At 46.5% G+C, this 21,639-nt stretch overlaps 8 protein-coding genes across 8 annotated transcripts; 3 read left to right on the top strand and 5 right to left on the bottom strand.

The window, feature by feature from the left end:
• Window positions 1–1,715: 1,715 nt before the first annotated feature.
• On the top strand, window positions 1,716–3,725 carry TRIVIDRAFT_161805 (uncharacterized protein; the record flags this gene model as incomplete). Its single annotated transcript, XM_014096086.1, has 1 exon — window positions 1,716–3,725. One exon carries the CDS (start codon window positions 1,716–1,718, stop codon window positions 3,723–3,725), a length of 2,010 nt encoding a protein of 669 aa, XP_013951561.1.
• Window positions 3,726–3,802: 77 nt separating this feature from the next.
• On the bottom strand, window positions 3,803–4,765 carry TRIVIDRAFT_41593 (uncharacterized protein; the record flags this gene model as incomplete). The annotated part of the gene is made up of 2 exons (XM_014096087.1): window positions 3,803–4,657; window positions 4,721–4,765. 2 exons carry the CDS (start codon window positions 4,763–4,765, stop codon window positions 3,803–3,805), a joined length of 900 nt encoding a protein of 299 aa, XP_013951562.1.
• A 595-nt stretch (window positions 4,766–5,360) lies between these two features.
• TRIVIDRAFT_227210 (uncharacterized protein) lies at window positions 5,361–6,274 on the bottom strand (the record flags this gene model as incomplete). The annotated part of the gene is made up of 4 exons (XM_014096088.1): window positions 5,361–5,474; window positions 5,533–5,766; window positions 5,883–6,031; window positions 6,094–6,274. 4 exons carry the CDS (start codon window positions 6,272–6,274, stop codon window positions 5,361–5,363), a joined length of 678 nt encoding a protein of 225 aa, XP_013951563.1.
• A 1,468-nt stretch (window positions 6,275–7,742) lies between these two features.
• Window positions 7,743–9,236, bottom strand: TRIVIDRAFT_42624 (uncharacterized protein; the record flags this gene model as incomplete). Its single annotated transcript, XM_014096089.1, has 7 exons — window positions 7,743–7,920; window positions 7,969–8,246; window positions 8,302–8,469; window positions 8,603–8,741; window positions 8,792–8,903; window positions 8,961–9,142; window positions 9,196–9,236. The coding sequence occupies 7 exons, from the start codon at window positions 9,234–9,236 to the stop codon at window positions 7,743–7,745; spliced, it is 1,098 nt and encodes a 365-aa protein (XP_013951564.1).
• Window positions 9,237–13,313: 4,077 nt separating this feature from the next.
• On the top strand, window positions 13,314–14,507 carry CHT1.2 (glycoside hydrolase family 18 protein; the record flags this gene model as incomplete). Its single annotated transcript, XM_014096090.1, has 1 exon — window positions 13,314–14,507. One exon carries the CDS (start codon window positions 13,314–13,316, stop codon window positions 14,505–14,507), a length of 1,194 nt encoding a protein of 397 aa, XP_013951565.1.
• A 1,007-nt stretch (window positions 14,508–15,514) lies between these two features.
• On the top strand, window positions 15,515–16,264 carry TRIVIDRAFT_205963 (uncharacterized protein; the record flags this gene model as incomplete). Its single annotated transcript, XM_014096091.1, has 1 exon — window positions 15,515–16,264. The coding sequence occupies one exon, from the start codon at window positions 15,515–15,517 to the stop codon at window positions 16,262–16,264; it is 750 nt and encodes a 249-aa protein (XP_013951566.1).
• Window positions 16,265–16,893: 629 nt separating this feature from the next.
• TRIVIDRAFT_227214 (uncharacterized protein) lies at window positions 16,894–17,208 on the bottom strand (the record flags this gene model as incomplete). Its single annotated transcript, XM_014096092.1, has 1 exon — window positions 16,894–17,208. One exon carries the CDS (start codon window positions 17,206–17,208, stop codon window positions 16,894–16,896), a length of 315 nt encoding a protein of 104 aa, XP_013951567.1.
• A 1,290-nt stretch (window positions 17,209–18,498) lies between these two features.
• Window positions 18,499–21,055, bottom strand: TRIVIDRAFT_82909 (uncharacterized protein; the record flags this gene model as incomplete). The annotated part of the gene is made up of 6 exons (XM_014096093.1): window positions 18,499–18,829; window positions 18,889–19,298; window positions 19,359–19,575; window positions 19,630–19,852; window positions 19,916–20,856; window positions 20,911–21,055. 6 exons carry the CDS (start codon window positions 21,006–21,008, stop codon window positions 18,691–18,693), a joined length of 2,028 nt encoding a protein of 675 aa, XP_013951568.1.
• Between the last annotated feature and the right edge of the window lie 584 nt (window positions 21,056–21,639).

Consider the following 21,639-nt stretch of genomic DNA (forward strand, 5'->3'; position numbering starts at 1 on the left):
TCCGTGTCCGTGTCCAGAGTCTCCAACTGACTCGATTCTTTGAGCCTTCAAATTTGCAAGCACTGTACTGTACTCGTAAGCTAGAGGCCAGAGGTTACTGTACTGTATTCTCAGCGTTTTGTCCGCTTGTCCCCACGTATTCCGTCATTGCTGTGGTTCTGCATCCCACTCAAATAGATGATCCCCGACGATCGCAGTGCGCCGTTTTGAAGTGGCGAGAGTGGCACCAAGGTTCAATCCAGCCAGCTCTGAACATTCTAGCGCTGCAAATATCGAACAGTAGGGCCGACAAAGATTTTGGGCTGCCACCATGCATGTGCGGTCAGGCGAGCATCAATTGTATCCCACCTGAAGCACGGAGCACGAGGACGAGGGCATGGGTTCAGGGAACTGCGATTATAGAGCGATTAATATTTGTGTGCTAGTTGCATGTTGCTAAGCCTCTCCTCCAGGCACTACCCTCTGCGCCTCTACCGACATCTGGAGTTTCGAACAGGGAGGATGGGCCTCATGGCTATGAAGTAGTCACATGAGAAACGACAAATCACCGCTCTACATATTGCCTAGGTATGAAGCAGCAATCCTCCAAGCAGCTGAAGTTTCGTGGCGTCGCAGGGGTACCAGATAAGGAGCTGAGAAGTGATGCACCAAGATGCAACGCCGAAACCGCAGGCGGGTGAATTACTTGTAGTATATTGTCTTGGCTACTTCTGGACATCACCTCGCGCACTGCATCTGCGGATCCTATTTCGAATTTCATCTGCAGCAACCGCGCATGCTTTGTCTGCAACGCAGTTCAGTCCGTACCTGTATTAAAGTGAACCATTCGGACTGGAAAACATCGAGTCCCCCGCCCCCGCTCCGCTCCTTGACCTGCGAGATCCTTGCATTGCCTTCGCAGTTTGAGCAATGCAAAGATGCTAAAAGAAAAGCACAAAGACGGTAGTAATCTGCATTTCGAGGCTACCTTGAAGATTCATTTCTCACCACATTCATGTCTGCGTAATTTTGCCGTGGCTGCTATGTATGCCTCGATGACAAATTGTAATCAGCCAGCTGGTGTCACGTAGGTATACCAGTGATATCGTAGGTACTGGCACTGAGCGTGCATGTACCAATATTTTCCCGTCATTTTCTAGCTCTAATATATATTACTCCGTACCAAGCACGTACATCTATGTGTGCTCATGTTGCAAATTACACGCAACGTACGGCAGCATCTGCCGAAGCCGTGCGGCATGCTGCTAGATGTAACCATCAGTCTGCGATTCTCAACTACTCCATAGGCAATAGCCTGGATATATTACAGCTTAGAAATGCATTCATTGTTGCTTGGCAGAAGATGAAGAAGGGTAGGCAAGTATGTCTTGTGAATTACATGTGTTCATATCAAGCACATCAGAAAGGAGTTGCCTCATTCTCCCTGGCGGGAATAACGAATTACCTATATCATTGAACCCATTTTAGGTCCCTATTATCGGGAAATACCCTTTTAAGTCGCCTGCCTCGCATATATCACCACCACATTTATCTAGACAAGGCTGAGTAGCTCAGCCTTAGCACTTCTACTCCGCATCGCGCTATTTACTCCTAGGCATCCATCGTTGAAGAAGAAGCCAGGCGATTGCATGTTTATATCTTCATCCATTCGCCATGCGGTGGATATCTCTATCCTATGTACCCTAAATACTATCCAGTTTAAAATCTCAAACGGGATGAATTACAAGTATAGTCCCTTGCCCGCCACCTCTAGCGGTACTTTCTCCATCCGACTACTGCATCTCATGCCAGTGTGTGATTCGCAGGACGACGATTCCTTGAGCTGTCGCTTAGTGGAAACGGAGATCACCGATCATAGTTCCAACGAATCCATGTGCAATGAGACTGGACAGTCACATGTAAAATACCAGGCACTGTCATATACCTGGGGGTTGCCGGTATTTTCACACTCGCTACAGATACGAGACAGCAGTGACGATAATGATACTCTCATCTCGCCAAAACCTAAAGGGTCCTGCAGCATTATTCGCATTACTGAGAACTTGTACGCCGCGTTGCGCAGCTTGAGGAAGCCGACCGAGACGGTTGTCTTGTGGGTAGATGCTGTCTGCATCGATCAGCAAAATATAGTAGAACGCAATAGCCAAGTTGCCAATTTCCCAAAGACTTATGCTGGAGCCACAAACGTCCTTGTTTGGCTAGGTCCTGACGACGTTTTGGACCATGGAAGGCTATGTCTGAATTTCTTCACTGACCTTGCCGCCCTCATCCTCGAGGACCCGAAAAGTGAAAGCGAGAATGACCAGCGATCTTGGAGGAAGAGGTTTCAAATTAACCAGGCGGTATCCGCTTTTCTCGGTGATGATGAATTGCAGCCTCGCGCCATTACCTCGTTACTTCAGAGATCGTGGTTTAAGCGACGGTGGATTATTCAAGAAGTTGTGTTAGCAAAGGAAGTTTGGGTTCATTACGGCACAACGAGTATACACTGGAATACCTTTGAACTGGCGTTTGTCGAACTATTTGAGAACGACAAGGGTGGTTTCAGCGACGAACACCGCACGATTCTACGGACAATGTCGCGAATTAGGAACGCAGAGGCGATGCTGAAACGGCAAACGCCGCTTGACACCCTCGTGGAATTTGACAGCTTCGAATGTTCCAATCCCAGGGATCGATTATACGCCTTATACGGCGTGATGCAGCATTGGTTTCCGAACTCCGCAGGTATGCGGGTCCTTGTCGACAATATCGACTACGGGCTGCCCATTCGCGACGTCTTTACTGACTTTGCTATTCACATGATGAAGCTGGGAGATGATTTTCCCCTGGATAGCAATTACAACTCTGCCACTCACGTATTACAACTTGCTGGAGCTATGCGACCACTGCGACAAAGGGGGGTAACCGGCCAGGATGTCCCGTCATGGGTACCGGATTGGACTGGAACAATGCGCAACAGACCGCTCCGTCACTCGCGAGCAAACAGCGATGCTTCTTTAGGAATACCCATACAGCGTTTTCAGATATTGACCCTTGAAGACAACAGTCATGCTCTCGTAGCTGTTGGACTAGTACACGATGTCATCAGGGCTGTTATCCCGCTCGACATTCTACCACTCACGGGAGCTGTTCACAAGGCCAAACATGCGCTGAACAACTTCCTCTGTTCAGTTGCAACAAGTTTCGACGAACTAAGCTTCTTTCCTCCCAGCTGCGCGGACATCTATGGTCCCACCGGCCAGCACATCATCAGCACCATCGCTGTGACTTTGGTGGCTAATTGGGAGCATACTCCTGCCAACTCTTACTTTGCTCAAGACGCTCGTTTTCCGGCCCAATTCTTGGAGCAACTGCGCTCTTCGAAGCATCATCTCCCCGAAATTTTGCACAAGTGGCCCGCATATGTTGAACTCATTAGTATTACCATGCGGGGACGTAGCTTGATGCTCACCGAATCCGGATACGTTGGCATCTGTGATACAAATGCTAGGGAAGGCGATCTGGTGTGTGTTCTGAGCGATACACGCATTCCTTTTATTCTCCGGCAAAAGCATCTTACTTTACCGTTAATACCAAAGAGTAGTTCGTCTTTGGTCAATGGAGACATACTCAGAGGCGATGCTTTTGAGCTATTGGGAGACGCATATATCCATGCGCTAATGAATGGAGAAGCGGCGGAACGACTAGGAAAGAACTCGCTTCGGAGGCTCTGTATACTATGAATAAACATACAGCCAAATTAAATGTATATATGCTAATGAATGATTACTCATGAATCATCTTCTAGCCCTCAGCTAGATTAATAGTGCCACTCTGTACCACTTATGTCCTCTCGCACTTTGTAATGGCTCTCTGCTACCTCTAGAGCATCCAAATCTATCTCGGTTATGAAACAACCTTCTTTCTCGATCCCGAGTTTACCAAGAGATCCTAGCACCGGCATTGCAACCTGACTGTGACCCCAAGCGTTACAAAATGCAACAGCACATGTGTTCTCACAAGCTCTAGCCACAGTAGCGCTATCCAAGAACACTGCTTCGGAGTCCGAATTTAGAGCCAAGAGTCTTGGGTTGACCTTTTTGATATGCCAGTATGCAGGAATTGTGACGACTTTTGCCCCATCTGCAGTTAATTGTCTCAAAGCTTCAGGAAAGGCAAGATCCCAACAGATGAGCAAACCAAATCGCACCATATGGTTACTGCCAGGGAGCGGAACATCAAAAGCTCTGTGCGGCGTTCGCCTATCAGCGGTTAGAACGCCGCGCTCGACATGCCACAAATTTTTCTTTTGGTATGTTGCGAGAATATCCCCGGAAGTCGCAGCGATGAAGTAGGTTTTGTTGTGTAGTTCCACTATGGGATCGCCCGCATTTGCAGCTTGCTCTGACAGAGAGGTAGAAACGGCATTCGACGGCTGGATAGTGATAGGTTCAACAATAGTGCCTGGAACAATATGAATATTTAACTCTCTAGCTAGATTTTGATACTGCGGTAGATATTTCGTGGACGCTGCACAAGCCACAGCAAATGAAGGGTCCTCCGGAACCCACGATGTGAGGTGATATTCTGGCAACACAACGAGATGGCTTCCTTTTGAGGCAGCAGATTGAATTTCTGAAACTGCCTTGTCAAAGTTTTCTTGAACACAGAGGGGCTATTTTGATGTATCAGAACCTCCAATAGGATGTATATAGGGAGCGCAACAAAGGCGACTAACCTTTGCCTGGAATTGAACCAGCGCGATTTTCAATATCGGGGCCATTTTGAGGGGGTTTCTTTTGTAACAAGTCCAGTTATCTTGAAGAAAATAGAAAAAGAAAGAAGAATCTTGGAAAGCAACTTGATACCAAATAGTTCTTATGAAGTATGAACGAGACTCGAAGAAATCACGAGCCAACCCTCGCCACCGTCACCCCTGGGCTGCGCCTCGCACCGCTGTGGGTCTGTATACCATATGCGATATCATTCTGAGAAGTTTGAAGATGTGGCAGCAGCCTAGTGGCGGGCAAATGCTAGGCATAAGACAAGGTTGCGTGTGTATGTCTATTTTGTTGGCTGATCCCGGGTATGATGGGGCTGCAATCAGCCAACGAACCGCTTTGGCCACCCAGCGATGGAAAGAAAGATGAAGTATTAGCATGGTGTTTGCCTTGTACCTATTGAATTACAACTGGCAAACATGATATAAAAGAGACTAAATTTTCATGATTCTCCCCAACATGAGGCTTGTAAAGAGTGAAAAAAGATTTGTCCCGACAGCCTTCAAAAAAGCCTTGCTAGCCTGCCTTAGCCAGGCAACTATGCCACAAGACTTACCCCTCCATATCATAAGGCGAATCTTGGGTCTGCGCAGCGCATTATTTGTGCTGTCGAAGCATTGCGTACCAAGCTCCAGACCCGGAAGCAAAAAATGGCTGTAGCTTGTTGATTTCCTCCGAAAATGCTTCCGTTTGGGTTCCATCTTCGTGCAACTGATTTCAGTCAGCAACTGCCTCAATTTACCAATTGTCCGCCTAGCTATTTTGTTACCTCAATGCTATCCCATCCCAGATAGTAAACCCCAAGTCTTCGTTGGGACTTGGGGACTGTTTCCGGAGCTGGACTACTGCAAGGCACTCCCGCGGTTTCGTTGGTGTTAGTAGCATATGCCCAATAGCCTCCTGTAAATCCTTGAATTTGATAAGTATCGGAATACGTCTTATGCATTGATTTCTGTAGAGATTCGTCTTCCAGTGGGGCGTCATCTCTCAGTCGGATGCATGCCTAATATGCGCTTTATTAACAATTTTCTCTCAAGCGAAATCATGAAAATAAAAGACAAAATGAGAGTAAGAGTGAATAATAAAGATAGAGGAAAGACAAGGCAAGATAAAACCTACAAACTCGCACACTGGAGCGTTGAGCGCTTTGGTCAGATGTTCTAATTGAGCATCGGTAAATTCAAACTCCAAAGCGGTCGCATCCGTAACACCAATCTTAAGTAATCCCTCGGCTACAGTGCTCCGGTCTTGCAGCTCACTAGGCCAATCTGGTTGCTCACCAGTAAGAAATATAATTATATATAATAATACTCCATGATGCAAGACTTACGAACAACCCAACAAACTTCGTGGCGCTTTCTAGGTAGACTCAAGACTCTTGTCGGCGTGGTATAGCCATAATATTGAGTTGGCGCTCCTGCTGCAGCAATCTGTTGGCGCAGCTTCAGGAACGCTGCAGACGATATGGTGGACCCAGCCGGGAAAGTAAAGCGCAATACTTGAGACAGCATTTTGATGAGATTTGGCGAATGCGTTGAGAGTTTCCTTTGGGCTTGTAACATCAGTGGCTGAAGCCGCTACTTATAGTAGATAGAGGGTAGGGGTCAAAGAGTTGTCTGTTGGTTGGGGGGAGGGGGGGTTGTTAATGTGAGATTTGTTATTCAATGTAAGCAATACAAAAGGTGTACTATACTAAAAGGATGTGAAGTAGTGTTTTCACGAGCCATGTAGGTGAGCATCGCCTGACCCTCTAATAAGAGTCATATAATGAGGCTGGCTTTTGTCCTCAGCGTGAACATGACACCTCACCTTACTAGCAATTTAAATTAAAAGCTGCTATAACTAGACCAAAACAGTAGGGAAATAATAATAACCACCGATTAAGCACGGCGGATCAGGAAGTTGATGTACCAACATTCCTGGAGCCAAGATGTTAGCAAGTCCCCGCCATGCGGAGTTCCGCTCCTGCATTGTTCTAAGCAGAAGTGCGTGAAGTTTTAGGATTAATAAGCTGCATAGATTTAACTTTGTCATGTCTCTGAAAGAGAGGCAATGCATTGTGTATTGGAGCCTCATAAAGAGCGCAATATAAGCATAGGTACTCCGTAGTTTGGTGCCATGATCCATTTCTAGTGAGCGCGCGCTTTCCCGATATGGAGAATGTCCCACTTGAGATTGACTCTTGTGTTTATCGCAACAAGAGATGAGAACACTGTTGTGGAAGACTTCGTCCATAGCGGAGCTACATGTACTACCTCCCTTGAGCTTTTCTTTTCCTTGCTTCTATTTTGATGAATCGGAATGCATTCATTCTTAACAATTCGGATAGCCATCGGCTAGTGCAAATTTTCCTTCGGAGAACATTTTTAAATCGTTCTGAGATGTAACACTACTTAGCAAATATTAATCATACCGGCCGTCACGAACAAGAGATGTAGCTTGAGATTCAGGTTGGAATCCTTTTCGCTGGAGTACAAGTAAGATTAATTGGGACATGATACCATCTAATCGGGGAGTAAAACGAAGCTTCATATATATACATGAGAGTACTAGAAGAATTTACGGTGCACCATTAAAAACCTTTAACGGATGATCTATTGCTTCAGTCATGAAAAGAAAAGAAAGTGAATAAATCAAGTATAAATACCAAGCTTTTGTACTAGATACGATTTATCACCCATACGCTGCGCTATCGGTTGAGTATGGTGATGTAGATCGAGGAGAACGGCGAACTTAGGTTATCATTGTCGTTCTGTCTGACACACCTAAGCTCATGGTTGTATCCAGTGTGAAGAAAATGGCGTGGCCTACAAAATGTGCACAACAATGTTTAGCTTTTGCGACCGCCAAGCTCGTTCATGCTCATGGCACATATTCTGGATCATTCGTACAGCGAATAGATTGATATCTTCACGCCTCTCCCCGACTTTATGGCTCCACCAGTCCCAGTCAATATTGGTGGCGAATCGTGTTTCTTCTCTACTCCTTCGAGCCCTCGAGCTTTTCATTGGCGAAATAATCCGCAATACAAGCGCGAGCAATATCGAGATCAAGTACGCTCTGAACCTCGTCATCAATAATGTTGAAAAAGTCGGGAGCATTCCACTTTGGCTCCCAACCAATGCTGTATCTTTTGTCCGCAATACCTTGTGGGCTTCTTCTATGTTAAGTCGAATAATTTCTCTAATGTGACGATGAACCTGACCTTGAACTGAACGCGACTTGCACGTATGGCGACGGAAAACCGAGAGCCTTTTCAGCAAGTTCTACGCTTGGCCAAATAACCGGTATAGGCTCTTTCACTAAACCGCGGCCATGAAGAGAGATGGCCAAGCCCTCCAACATCTTCCACCAGCTCAGATAGTGGGTTGCTGCAAAGTAGTATCCATTTTCACCACTGGGAGGGGTCTTTCCTTCAATAATGAGCCCGATGAGTAAAATGTAGTAGTTTACGACATCAGATACATGTGCTGCCGGCCACCGCTGTGAGACTGTCAGTATAAATTTATAGTTTGATCATTCTTGGCTCATCTCATACACCCTCGTAGTCAAATTTGTAGACCATTTTCAGTACAATAAAGGCACGAATAAGGCTAGGAACCTGAACAGACAGCTTTTTATAGGGACCAGTACCTCGACCATCTACCAATCCACAGAATGGATTGTTAATGAGATTCGTCCCTTCTGAATTAATAGGTTTAGAGTACTCACAAACCAGTGGAGGGAATACGATAAAAGATGGTATGTTTAATTGTCGAGCGAATTCGGTTACTGCAACGCTCACCTAACACATGTAAGAAAACAGCGCTTGCAGCCTGCGGATAGATATAACTCCTTACCCTTTGCACTGGGAATACATCCTGTTCTGGCATTTGCTTCTCAAGCTCGAAAACAGGGTCGGTATCCTCTACTGAACCATGGGGCCAGCCAGTTTCTTTACTAAATGCACCCATTTCGGCTGTTTGCGTCGGATCAGAACTTTTTCATTCATAGTTGTTATGATAATGATTCGTAGGGTATTCTCTCACGTGAATAAAATATATCTCCTTGCCGGTGGCTTGGCGCTCTTCTGTAAAGCTAAGATCAAGGGATATGCCAAATTTGGGTCTAATGAACTTGCGCAATGGACAATGATATCGACTAAGGGGATGTAATGTTAATTGAAGACCATCAGTTGGATGCATCAGTTCGATTTACCTTTTCTTTCAAGCACAATATCAGCGAGTTTCTTCTCATCTAGCAAAGAACACTGTATGGCGTTTATGCCCAGCTTACTAAAGTGTCCTACTTGTCCCCCAGAACGGACAAGAACATTGATGTTTTCTGGTTCGAACTTGACAGTCTCACTACCAAGAAGCCCAATAACATGAGACCCTCCACTAAGGTGTTCCATTAGTCAACAAGATAACATAAGAAATGGTTCAAAACTGACATATATCCGGCAGCGCCAGTAATCAAAATATTCCAAGCCATAGCGACACGCTCGTAAGAGAACTGGCTTTCCAGAGGTCTCTTTGTATAACTGAGTGGTAAGTTACCTCAAGCACAGTCCAGTGCGAACAATTTATATTTATAAGTGAGCATTCAAGCTGTTGGCCAGATCAATGTCCTCTGTTTTCCGGCCGTTTATTAATAATGATTGCCTTCGGTGTGATAAGTGCTGCAAGGTCTCAAGCCTCACGGGGGGTTGTGATTGGCTGGCATGGCAGAGAGAACGGGGCCCGGAAACCCGCGCATCTCCGGTCCAGAAGTGATGTTTCGACTCTCTCCATTGCCAATTTTCGGGCAGCAGACACCATTACAATTGCTTGCCGTGAACTCATCCCGTAATAAACGCGTTTATTTCACCTCTACCATGGAAAACTGCGGAAGTACGGAACCGCGATCGCAAAAACAGCCCGCAATTCCTCGGCGATCTGTGAGTGATTAGGTTTGCATACCGCTTTATTGAAAGCTGCTTCTTTGTGCAAAGTGCGACCAGTGCCGGGCTCGAAAGGTACCTCTAGACCAAATAAGAAGAACAAATATTAGTACTGATAAACTATTCTATGTCAGATTGGAGCTCAATACCACAGGAACATCGCGATACTAACTTTCAACTTGCAACAACACCAAAAATCGATGTGAAAACTACATCGCGGGCGTGAAAGCTGCCAAAGAAATGCGATTCTGACTAATTGCCAGTCAGTATTTCGACCTGTGGCCTGAAAATGTGGTGGCTTGTTGTCACTTTTGCCCATTAATAAAGCAAATCTGGAAGCTGCACTTCAACACCGTTATAAGACGTTGGTTAAGATCGCAAATAAGTACGGCCTGATAGAACTGGAATTCGAATACTACCTTACGATCCCAGCGCCAAGTATAGATAGTAGCCGAGTTTTTTACCCGTTTTATATACTGTTAATGCTGTAAGCTGTAGCATTAGGTTGGAGTTGGCGTTATAACTTCTATCTCTGTTATTTAATAATTAAATAACTAAAAGTCATATATAATGAATACGCAGAGGATGCTGGTTTAAGAGAGCTGGAACTTGACGCCTTTACCCTTCTATATTAGATAATTGCCTATTTTAGTTGCTGAATTATGGAGATTAAGGGTAACTAACTAAAAGCAGAGTAAAAGAAGATTCTCTAGTATAATATTGATTAATAGGGTTTCCCTTTGGTACTATAGCTATACTATATATTTAAAGCATCTCTTTGCAAAGGTCCAGACCACAGAATTGCAATAAAGCATAGGTTTCTGCCAACTAATGACCAAGATTTCAACCCCCTGAAGCATATCGATTTCAGATAATGCACAGTTACAATAGATTCGTGGCATACAAATTCAGCAATGCAAAATTATACTACTGCAGACTGGGATTTAATTCGGGGTGACCTCCGCAGAGTCCCTCTATGGCACTGTTTCTGGAGAGTGGACCTTTCACTTAGCAACGAGATATAGAAAGGGGCTTGGTATCAAGACAGCCTTCAAGATGCCATGGAAGTTGATGCCTTCTGGGAGGCCCAGTGAGCGGCGAGACAAGAGAAACAAAGGGCGAGATTAGCGAAACAGAGGGCGACGGGAGCGAAACCAAAACCGAAAACTAGAAAGCATAAATGTGATGAATGTGGCGTCAAATGTGACAACGAAAACCTCCTAGAAGAGCACAAAAATATCCATCTCGGTTTGAAACCGTTCGTGTACGATAACTGTGGCAGGGCATATGCGATGTCAGATCCTCTAAAGGCGTACAAAAGACTATCAAAGGGGGCATGTGTTCCGCCTCCACCAAAACCTTTCCAGTGTGACGACTGTGGGGTACAAGGAACTCCCAGACGACTACGTAAAGCGTCTGAAAGCGCAGCCGGGCGTTGTTATCCCAGGCCCAGAACGAACCGAAGACTATTTAAAGCTCCATGGTAATATCCCAAAACCACCTAAGTTCAATTTTAATACAGCCGAGGCAAGAGAATATAAGGCAAGGTATTCTACCTTAAAGAATATTCCCAGCTCCGCATAAAGGCTCCAGTTCCAACACCGTATATGGATAGTAGCATATAGTAGCGATAGTAGCAGAAACTACCGATAGTAGCAGATACTCTAGGAACTGTGTAATACCTGTTTAAGTAACGGTGATAAGAGATCCTCATTATACGTTGTTACTCTATTCGGAACTCCTCTTTGCCGCTGGGGTGCTGGATAGCCCTCCCCTTAATTTGCCTGCTTCTTTGCCAGGCCTTCGGTACTGGCAGTCACCGTTCCCAAGCTCATGCCAACCAGTGGCAGCGACAGGTGAACACCCCAACATGAGTAGGCATGATGACGCCAACACGCCAGGGACAAGATACACCGTTTCTACCACCAATAGTTTGTGTTTGTGTATTTAAGCTCTAGGGTATATATTGATTGTCGATATGCCATATTTTCAGAAAAGGAATATTATTGTAAATAGGAAGAAACTATTACCAATACAATTCATCGAGTAATTGTGGATCCAGCACTGCGGTTAAAGGGACGTCCCACATGCAACCGTACGACTTATATCGAAGAAGCAATTACACTTCTCTAATTTGGTTAATATAAGTTGACACAAGTATGAGTACGTTATTAAAAGAAAAAAAAGAAAAAAAAAAGAAAGAAAGAGAGAGATAGAAAGAGAAAAGATGATTATTTGTGCAGTATGCAGTTGCATGGTAGCATCATTCTTGATGCATCACAGTCGGTGCGTGCAGACACGGCTGCCAACTTCGGTTGTTGTAACGTCGTTCTCTTTGACAATGACCCAGAGGGGTAGATTCCCCATGCGGCCGTTTCGTTATTTCAGTTTCCCGCTAGGTCTATGGCTCTGCTGGGAAGAAAATCGAGCTGCCCAAATCTCTTCAGAAAATCAATATTCTTCAAGTGGAAGCTCTGATATCTACACAATTTATCCATAGATTGCAACGCGGCTGATATCACCCCGCGTAACTTACTGTCGCTATCGCCGACCCACTCACGCGGTTTGATTCATTGTAGCATCTCCGTGTCTCCATCTGTGCCGTGGTTGGTGCCCACCAGCTTGAGGCTGGTAGCAGCCAATAGCAAGAAGTTGCCGTCTTATCCGAAATTACGGAGGAATGGCACCGCCACGTGCGGGAACAGAGCATGGCTTGCTCCGACATAAGACAATGTCCTATCACGAAAGTGGAAGCTCTAGCTGAAGGAGCTGACAAAAATGGCTAGACTCTAAACACATTAAGAGAAGCCATTGAATATTACAGCCGAGTGTTAGCAGGAAGCATTGTTTTATACATTGGAGTTTTATTTGGAAAGAGGGTCTTGAAGGGCCTGGAGCAAGCTGAGGCGTTTGACCCTCCTACTAAAGAAAAATACGCAAATTTTTTTCTTTTGGAAAAGTTGATTGAAAGATGATTTTCTGGAAAGAAAGGAATCTTTAGCAATCAGCGCGCCTAGGTGCACCATGATGTCAAAGATGCAGATGCTTTTATTGGAACTGGTTCCTGCATATAGATTTTAAATGCGTGTGATAGTGACGTCCTCTAACCGCTTTTGCTAACCTCAACCTTCCGCATTAGACGTTAAATCATCCTGGCCCTGGCGGTACTAGAGCATAACGTTGCATCCATATCATACTAATCGCAGCGAGATATAGCATTTACAGCCTGCATCATCAGGACTGCCGGTGGGTTTGTCGAGCTAATCCCAATCACTGCCGCCGCCGGGACTGTACAAAGATAGTATGGAATGTTTCAGTCACCTAGCCAACTGCCCATTCATGTAACCATGTCAGACTGTGAACTGAAGCCGGCTAGGTGGGTTATCTTTCAACTAGCATAACACCTACCATAATTTTCTAGTACGATGCTACCTGTGTAGGTCCCGTTGTGAGGCTATTGTCTTGACTTGAAGCCTGTCAACGGCTGCCTATCCAATTAATATAAAGACTTCGATCTGCTCTTGTTTTTCCCCGATTCATCATCACGACAAGCCAATCCAGAGCTGTCTCCGGTCCTTCTAGTCATTCCTTCCTTTTACTTTCATTAACATTTCAACGAACGAGTCAACATGCCTTCCCTTTCATTCACTGCCGCCCTCGGGCTTTTGTCTCTTCTTCCTGCTGCGCAGGCTGGCTGGAATCAAAACAGCAACAACAACATCGTTGTGTACTGGGGTCAGAACTCCGGTAGCGTTGGCCAGAACAGACTCTCTTACTACTGCCAGAACGCCCCCGATGTCGACGTCATTAACATTTCCTTCATGGTTGGCATCACCAACCTCAACCTCAACCTCGCCAACGTTGGCAACAACTGTACCTCTTTCCCCCAGGCTCCCAACCTGCTCAACTGCCCCCAGGTTGCGGCCGACATCGTCGAGTGCCAGCAGACATATGGAAAGACCATCATGATGAGTCTGTTTGGCTCCACTTACTCTGAGAGTGGATTCAGCTCCTCGTCAGCTGCTGTATCGGCTGCCCAGGAGATCTGGGCCATGTATGGCCCTGTTCAGAGCGGCAACAGCACTCCCCGACCTTTCGGCAACGCTGTTGTTGATGGCTTCGACTTCGATCTTGAGGATCCCATCGAGAACAATATGGAGCCCTTCGCCGCCGAGCTGAAGACCCTGATGAATGCCAACACGTCCAAGAAATTCTATCTCTCTGCTGCCCCCCAGTGCCCTTACCCCGACGTGTCGGATCAATCGTTTCTTAATGGTCAGGTCGCCTTTGACTGGGTAAACGTTCAGTTCTACAACAACGGATGTGGTGTCTCTCACTACCCTACCGACTTCAACTGGGCAACTTGGGACAACTGGGCCAAGACTGTCAGCGCCAACAAGAACGCCAAGGTTCTTATCGGCACTCCTGCCAACGTCGGTGGTGCTAACGCTGGATCCTTCCCTACCGATTCTCAGCTGTCTGGAGCCATCAACCTGGCCAAGGGCTCTTCTAGTTTCGGTGGTGTCATGCTGTGGGATATGGCTCAGCTCTTCTCCAACACTGGATACCTGGCCAAGATTGTTGCTGACCTGGGCGGTTCTTCTTCTCCCCCTCCCCCTCCTCCCCCTTCCACTACTCTGGCCACTGTCACCCGAACTTCCACCGCCAGCACCGGACCTACCTCTTCTCCTCCCTCTGGCGGCAATGGCGGCTCAGTCCCCCAATGGGGCCAGTGCGGTGGTAACGGATACACAGGCCCAACCCAGTGCCAAGCTCCTTTCAAGTGTGTCGTGGAATCGGAGTGGTGGTCTTCGTGCCAGTAAAGGGCCATCAGGACTGCGCATAGACTTTTATGCCTCCTCTGCTCTTGAAGTCCGGATATAGAGTGAAGACGATGCTTGTCATCTAATCGCTATAAGGTATGGATTCCTTCTTTTTGGCTTCTGAGCAAGCCCATTCACTTCTGTTTGTATATATTCCCTTCATTCCAGTATATATATTTGGATTGGAAGTTGTACCTAAGTCTCATTCATGTTTATGATTTCATCATGTACATTATGGCTACAAAATCTAGACAACCTATAGATTTTGCAAAATTGCTCTCCGATCTAATGTGAAAACATCATATACACAAGTGGTGATTGCCCAACATGTTATCTCACCCATGACTTCATCTCAATAAAGGTAGGCATGAACTCATGGTTTGAATGAGGTCAAGCCGCTGCGAATCCTAGAATATTTAAGTAATGATTGAATTCCTCATCAGTAAATACAAATAACTCCCGGGCGACTACGTAAAGCGTCTGAAAGCGCAGCCGGGCGTTGTCATCCCAGGCCTAGACCGAGCCGAAGAGTATTTGCAGCTCCATGGTAATATCGCAAAACCACCTCTGTCGGGAACCAGTATGGCTTCGGAGTTGTCTTCCACGGCCCCTGTGGCAGCAGCAGGAAGGGGGGCTGCTTGGGTGACTGCCGTCTTGACACCGGTGTGAGGTTTCTGAATGGATTTCTCCTTGTTAGAAGTCTGATTCTTGGAGGACGACTTCATCTTCTGAGCTTTCTGCTGAGTGACAGCGGGAGCAGTTGTGGAGCAGCGGTAGTCGTGTAAACGGCGGGAGGCGCGGGAGGGATCGCGGGAGGAACGGCATTCGCAAGAGCAACGGCGGTTGCAGCAGCAGTGGTTGCGGGAGCGGTCGCAGCGGCGGTCTTCGACTTCTTCTTTTTGAAAGGCTTCGGGACGGTTGGCGTCGTTCCTGGAGGGACGGTTGGTGCCGCCACTGGGGGAGCAGGCGGTGTTGGAACCGCAGCCTTCTTTCGGTAGATGCTGGGAATGTTCCTCAAAGTAGAGTTCGTTGTCTTATATTCCCTTGCCTCTGGCGTATCGAAATTAAACTGCCCCGAGAGCGATCAAGACCCGTTTCACAATGACCCCAACGCGAACCTTCAGAATAATCCCAGACAGGGGAGATCACCACTGCCGCAAACCGCTCTGCCTTCGACAGGACCAACGCCACTAGCTTTCACCCGGCAAGACCTATCTCCAAACGCGTATCAGGCACCGCCTACAACGACACAAGATCAACGGCGCACGTTCACCCAGGCCTTCGGTTCTGGCGATCACTATTCCCAAGCCCATGGCAACCCATGGCAACGACATGTCAACACCCCAACACGAGTGGGGATGGTGACGCCAACACGGCAAGAACGAGATACGCCGTTTCAACGACCGATTTCTGCTTACCAGGGTGGTTCGACGGCAGTTTCTCCATTTGGATTCACCGGCCTCGCTGATGTCCCCCAGTCGTCGTTGTTTACATACGGATCAATGTCGCAACGTCGCGTGGACGTCCAAGCACCCATTTACCGTCAATCTCAACGTATTCCGATGTCGCAGAATTCGACAAACCGCAATGTCGAGACAGAACTGCGCGATGAAATTGCAATCCTGCGCGAAGAAAGTGCAAGTCTGCGCGAAGAAAATGCAAGCCTGCGCGAGGTGATGGCGGGCATGGATGAACGACAGGCGGCGGCCGCAGGAGATATTGCTGCCCTGTGGCGGGAATTGCGACGACGGAGATGATGGCGTTATTTTCATTGATGACTGGAATGGGTTTTAAGTGGGTTCTTCTTCAATGGTAATTGGGAGAATTGGGATTTTCTTTTGTGTCAGGACCAGGACCAGTCTTTTGCTGTCAATGACAGTTACGATACTACACAATGCTTTGCGCGGAAAAGTCACCTCAGGTTTCACTAATTTGCAGCACGACTGCCATGGTTTTCAACCTTTTGTTTTATTTGTTTCGTTTCTACGTTTCGGTTTCGTTTCGGTTTCTATCTCATTCATAGGGATATTTCACGGCACAGCAGCCATAGGTTTCATTCTCAAATTGCGTTCGTATATCTCGGTCCTCTTTATCTCGTCAATGGGGACATCGACTTTGCGCAGCCAGTGGGGTTTGGTGACCTTTGGGGGAAGGAAAGTCCCAATAGCCTTATACATACTAGGTATTATCCGTAGCCTGCTTAGAATAGAAGAATCAAGTTTCTACACAACAACAATGTCATATCACGACGTGACCAGTTTCTTATTGTTAACTTCGACGTCATTTCAACTACCACAAGTACTGTGGAAATATCACTCGTACAATTACTAACACTACCTGTCTACCTAGGGTTTGCGTCCTTTACACACCGTCTTTTGGTGCTTCTTCATTCCCTTCTCGTTACTGAAGCCAATAACGCCATCAAAAAGAGATATCCCACGACCGACTTCCCCAGCGCGCTTCGGTAAATACGATGGCCCGAAGGTTGCCCTCGGGAAGTGTTTGAATGCGCCCAGGCCTTCTTGTCGCGCACTTTCTGACAGAAGCTATGGCGGTCTGCGACCGTCATCGTCATAGCATAGGCCCAATATGTAGTGACGCAAGCGACGCCGTCTGAAAAGTTGATGTCGTCTTCATTCAGTCCCAGGTCCGCAATCTCCAGTCGCGGAACTGTCGCCGTTGTCTCTGCCGTCGTTGCCATAGTAAAATATGGTCTCTGAACTACAAATCGCAATGGTCGAAGAGGTGGCGTTTTCTTGTTTTTGGGGGTTGTCGAGCGCGAGGGCATGAGGTGGCAGCAGGAAGGCAGGGTCTAGAGGAAGAAGGAGATGAAAGGAGAGAAAAGAAGATGTGAGAGAGGAGTAAAAAAATGGAAGGGCTACTCAGCACCCCAAGCTGGCTATCCAACACCCCAGCGGCTAAAAGGAGTTCCGAATAGAGTAACAACGTATAATGAGGATCTCTTATCACTGTTACTTAAACAGGAATTACACAGTTCCTGGAGTATCTGCTACTATGGCTAATATCTGCTTCTATGGCTAATATCTGCTACTATGGCTAGTATCTGCTACTATCTATATATTCCTTTAATATTTGCCATCATTACTACCTACGCTACTTTAAATTTAAGAATGGGATGCTGAATAGCGAACTTGGGGTGCTGAATAGTTACTCCCTAAAAAAAGAGAGGAGAAAAGAAAAAAGAAGAAAAAAGAATAACGCGAAACAGACCCGCAGGTAGCCAGCTCGTGTTGGATGCCTGACCAGCTGGTCGTAGTCGTGAGAAGTGGTCGCCAGCTGTAGTTCTCCCGGTGAAGAGTCCGGCGCCGGCTGGGCCGGGAACTGCCTCAACAGTGGGTTACGTCCAATTCCAACGCCGCTGCTGGTTGTCATGTCGTCTCTGGGTAGCCTAGCTATCTGACTTCAAACTCCCCCTTTCCTGTGTTGTCACGCCGGTCCACGATTTCATCGATTATATTTTGTTGTTCGCCGTTTTCTCCTAGGAGTCCAAACGGTTCCGCCCTCCTGGAGTGTAGAGGCTATATTTAATCAGGATGTGAGGGTCAGCAAAGCTTTTACCGCTAGATCAATGGAAAACTATGCCCCAGCCTTCGCCTCCCGGGAGTGTGCCGAACAGAGCGAATATACGTCTAGCCACGGCGAAAGGACCGGAGTAAGTGGAGCTACACAGACTCATCATAATAGTCTCTCTATATATCTGCTGACACTCGACGGTGTCGGCCGTAACCTGGGGGAAAGAGGTATAGTTATTACTAACGTTAGCAAGGTTAATGTGAAGGTTAGTCATACTGGCTATAAAGGAAATGATAATAACGTTAACATCAAGGGCGTCCTAATAGTAGTAAGAGAGTCTGTTCTGGGTTATTATTAAAGAGAATGATGTTATAATGACCGAAGTTAGCAGCTAGATCTACAATTTCTTAATGAGTTGTATTGATAATAGTTTATTCCTATGAACGATGATAATTCATACCTGAAAATATTGTATATTGACAATCTGTGCCCTGGAGCTTAAATACACAATCACAAACTAGCCATATTCAACGAAAGGAGTGATACAGGGTAGTTGCATAATGAAATCACAATCAAGTGTTTAATAACGTATAACAACAGTCTGCAATCAAAATCGTACATTAGGAAAATAGGGTGTGCGCAATCTTGTTTACAGACGGTACTGCAATGCCAGCTCGCCGGGTGCATTATACGTAGGAACCTTCATCTCCAATGCCTCACCAGAATAACCGAGATCTTCAGCTACTAGCATGGCGGCTTTTTCTCCAATCAGGAGAGCAGTCGAGTATCTGTATCATATTTAGTTCTAAGACGGGGAAATGGCAATCAACTTGGGAGGGAAACTTACGTATTGCAGCCCACATTGTCGGGGCAGATACTTAGATCGGCAACCTTAAGTCCCTTAACACCATGAACATTTAGGCGCTCATCTAGGACTCCGTGCTTTACGATACTATTGCCATCCTTGGGAGCCATAGAACACGTTCCCAAGCTGTGCCAAGTACTCTCCACATGACGTTTCACCCATTCTTCGATGGCTTTGATGTCATTTGTGGTATACTTGAGCTCTTGGCGCGTATTGACCTTGTTTGAAGACAAGATATTGCCAGCAGCTTTGGTGTCAGCTTCAGGGAGATATGAAGACCAGCTACCATGGGTGATTCCCGCGGATAGATTACTCGGAAGTGCATAGGCCTTAGTTGTAGCTAGATCCATGTCATGGGCTCTTGCTGGAGAGTCATAGTCAAAGAAGGGGTGCTACACATGTGAGATAAGTCACCAAAGGCACACCGTTATGACCAGGAAGATGCAACGAACCATAGTCTCCACTTCACCTGCATATGCGTCCATTCTCCGCGCCGTTTCCCTGGATTTAATGTAGCCCCAAACCATTGGTACCATGTCTCGCTCGTCGTTCATGAAGCCACAATCGAAGTCGGGACTTTCGTACGGATCAGCGCTCTTGATATGCGTGCTACCTCTTGAGAAAGGATATTCCAAGAAGTGAAACATCGTGAAAAATTTTCCAGGAGGCCTTGTAAATTTGTCAGAATGTAGGCAAAGACTTAGCAGGCATTGGAAATCTCACATTAACATGTGGTCGCCAAACCAGCCCGATATGACACTGTAGTGCATCACCGGCTTATCTGGTTTGTCTTTAAAGTAACTCTTCCAGCCATCTTTAAAATGGGGGGTTGGCCAACTCTCGAACTGTTTTAATTCATGTTCTGTAGGGCGAATTTTGACCCCTGCGTCGATACCATTGGTTGCAAGAGGGCCAGTGCCCTTTAAATGCCACTCATCGAAAACACCTATATCAGACCAGCTTTAGTATGCGAAGTCAGTAAAGTTTTTTATATGGTTCATCTACTTACGTTTTTGTACTTCAGGATCACCTCGAACAAAATCATCAAAAGTTTCGACATCAGGCTTGGCTCTGAACACTGAGAAGGTCAAGTAATGGTCTTGAAAGTTTAGTCCAACCCCGGGAAGATTAACTAAACAGTTGACACCCGCCTTCCTCAATTTTACGGGGTCGCCAATGCCCGATCTCTGAAGAATCAGTGGAGAGGAGAGTGTTCCGCCTGATACAACGATTTGCTTGCGCGCGCGGAATACGCGGGTTGGAGGTTGGCCTGGTCCTAGGGGCTTAGTTGGGACTGTTTGCACGCCGACCGCCCTACCATTCTCAATTATAACTTTGTCAACCTTTGTGTTGCACGCTAGATATAAGTTGGAGTGTGCTGCTCGAGTTGCGTGGATGTAAGCATGTGCACTGTCGCTTCGCCGTCCTGTATCCCGATTAATCCACTTCAGCCAGTGCTCAGCCCCATGACCTGTAACTAAATCTTGGAGATCATCAACAACAGGGATCCCCTGTGATTCTGCAGCCCGGAGGAAGTCGTCTTTAATCGGATATGTATAGTTACCGAAAGACACCTTGATGGGACCTTCGAAGCCGTGTATGTCTCGATTCTGACTGGCTCTTTGATACGTCTCGTGCTTCCTCATGAGCGGCAGTAATTCCTGAGTTGTCCAGCCCTTGGCTTGGAAATCATCATAATCGGAAGCGGAAGCACGTGTATACATCATGAAGTTGATTGACGAACCACCACCAAGGACGTGGGCGCAGGGTACAACAGCCTTTCGACCAGCCAACCATTTGGACGGACGAGACTCATAAAAGGAAGCCGTCTTGGAGTCCAGTTTCATATTCCGTGGGTAGATACCGGGTCGGAAAACCCAAGGATTGTTGAGGTTGCTCTCGCCAGCCTCAATCAACAAAACTTTGAGATTATGGTCTAAATTTGCCAGCCTATCACTTATCAGTTGAGAGCCATGAATCAATGCTGAGAAGTTAAGAGCTCACCGGCCTGCGACTACACATCCGCAACTTCCGCCCCCTGCCACGATGATATCGAACTCATCGGGCAGAGAGCTACCATACCCCGAATATTGCGTTGACATCTTGAAAGGCCCTTTATTGGAAGACCTGTTACAAGGAAATCGTGAGGATGTAACGCAATTTGATATACCATAAGAAACAATGGAAAGCGCCCTGCGATCTTAAATAGACGTCTGAAGGACCCATGTCACGGATTCATACAACCAATTATTTTCGATTCCGAAAAATCTCCTCTAGGCTCTGGTTGACGACATGAGCCGAACGATATGTCGTATTCACCCCCTCACAGCCAAGACAGAATCACCAATTGCAATTCTGTTCTTGGATCCATACACATGGTCGAGCCATACATGACCAAATATCCATTTACCCGTGAATTCTTTCCACGATATCCAATAGGTGCGCATAAAGCAGATGGCAGTGTAACTTTCTGGCTTGCATGGCCAAGACTGCGGGGTGATATGCAACGAGCGGTGTTGAGAGGTTCGTGAATTTTACCATGCCAACAATTTTGGCATGGTGTTTACTTGATGTATAATTTCATAGGGACTCCGAATGGTACAAGTCCTGCCACCTGTCAGAAGTAAAGAGTCTTCTTTTCTGAACTTTTCACGCTTTGACTTCATGTGTTGTAATCTACGAGCATTGACGTTTCAACACCAGTCAACTATCTCGGCTGAATTAACTGAGCTC

This window comes from Trichoderma virens (assembly GCF_000170995.1).
Source record: "Trichoderma virens Gv29-8 chromosome Unknown TRIVIscaffold_89, whole genome shotgun sequence".
Taxonomy (NCBI): Eukaryota; Fungi; Ascomycota; class Sordariomycetes; order Hypocreales; family Hypocreaceae; genus Trichoderma; species Trichoderma virens.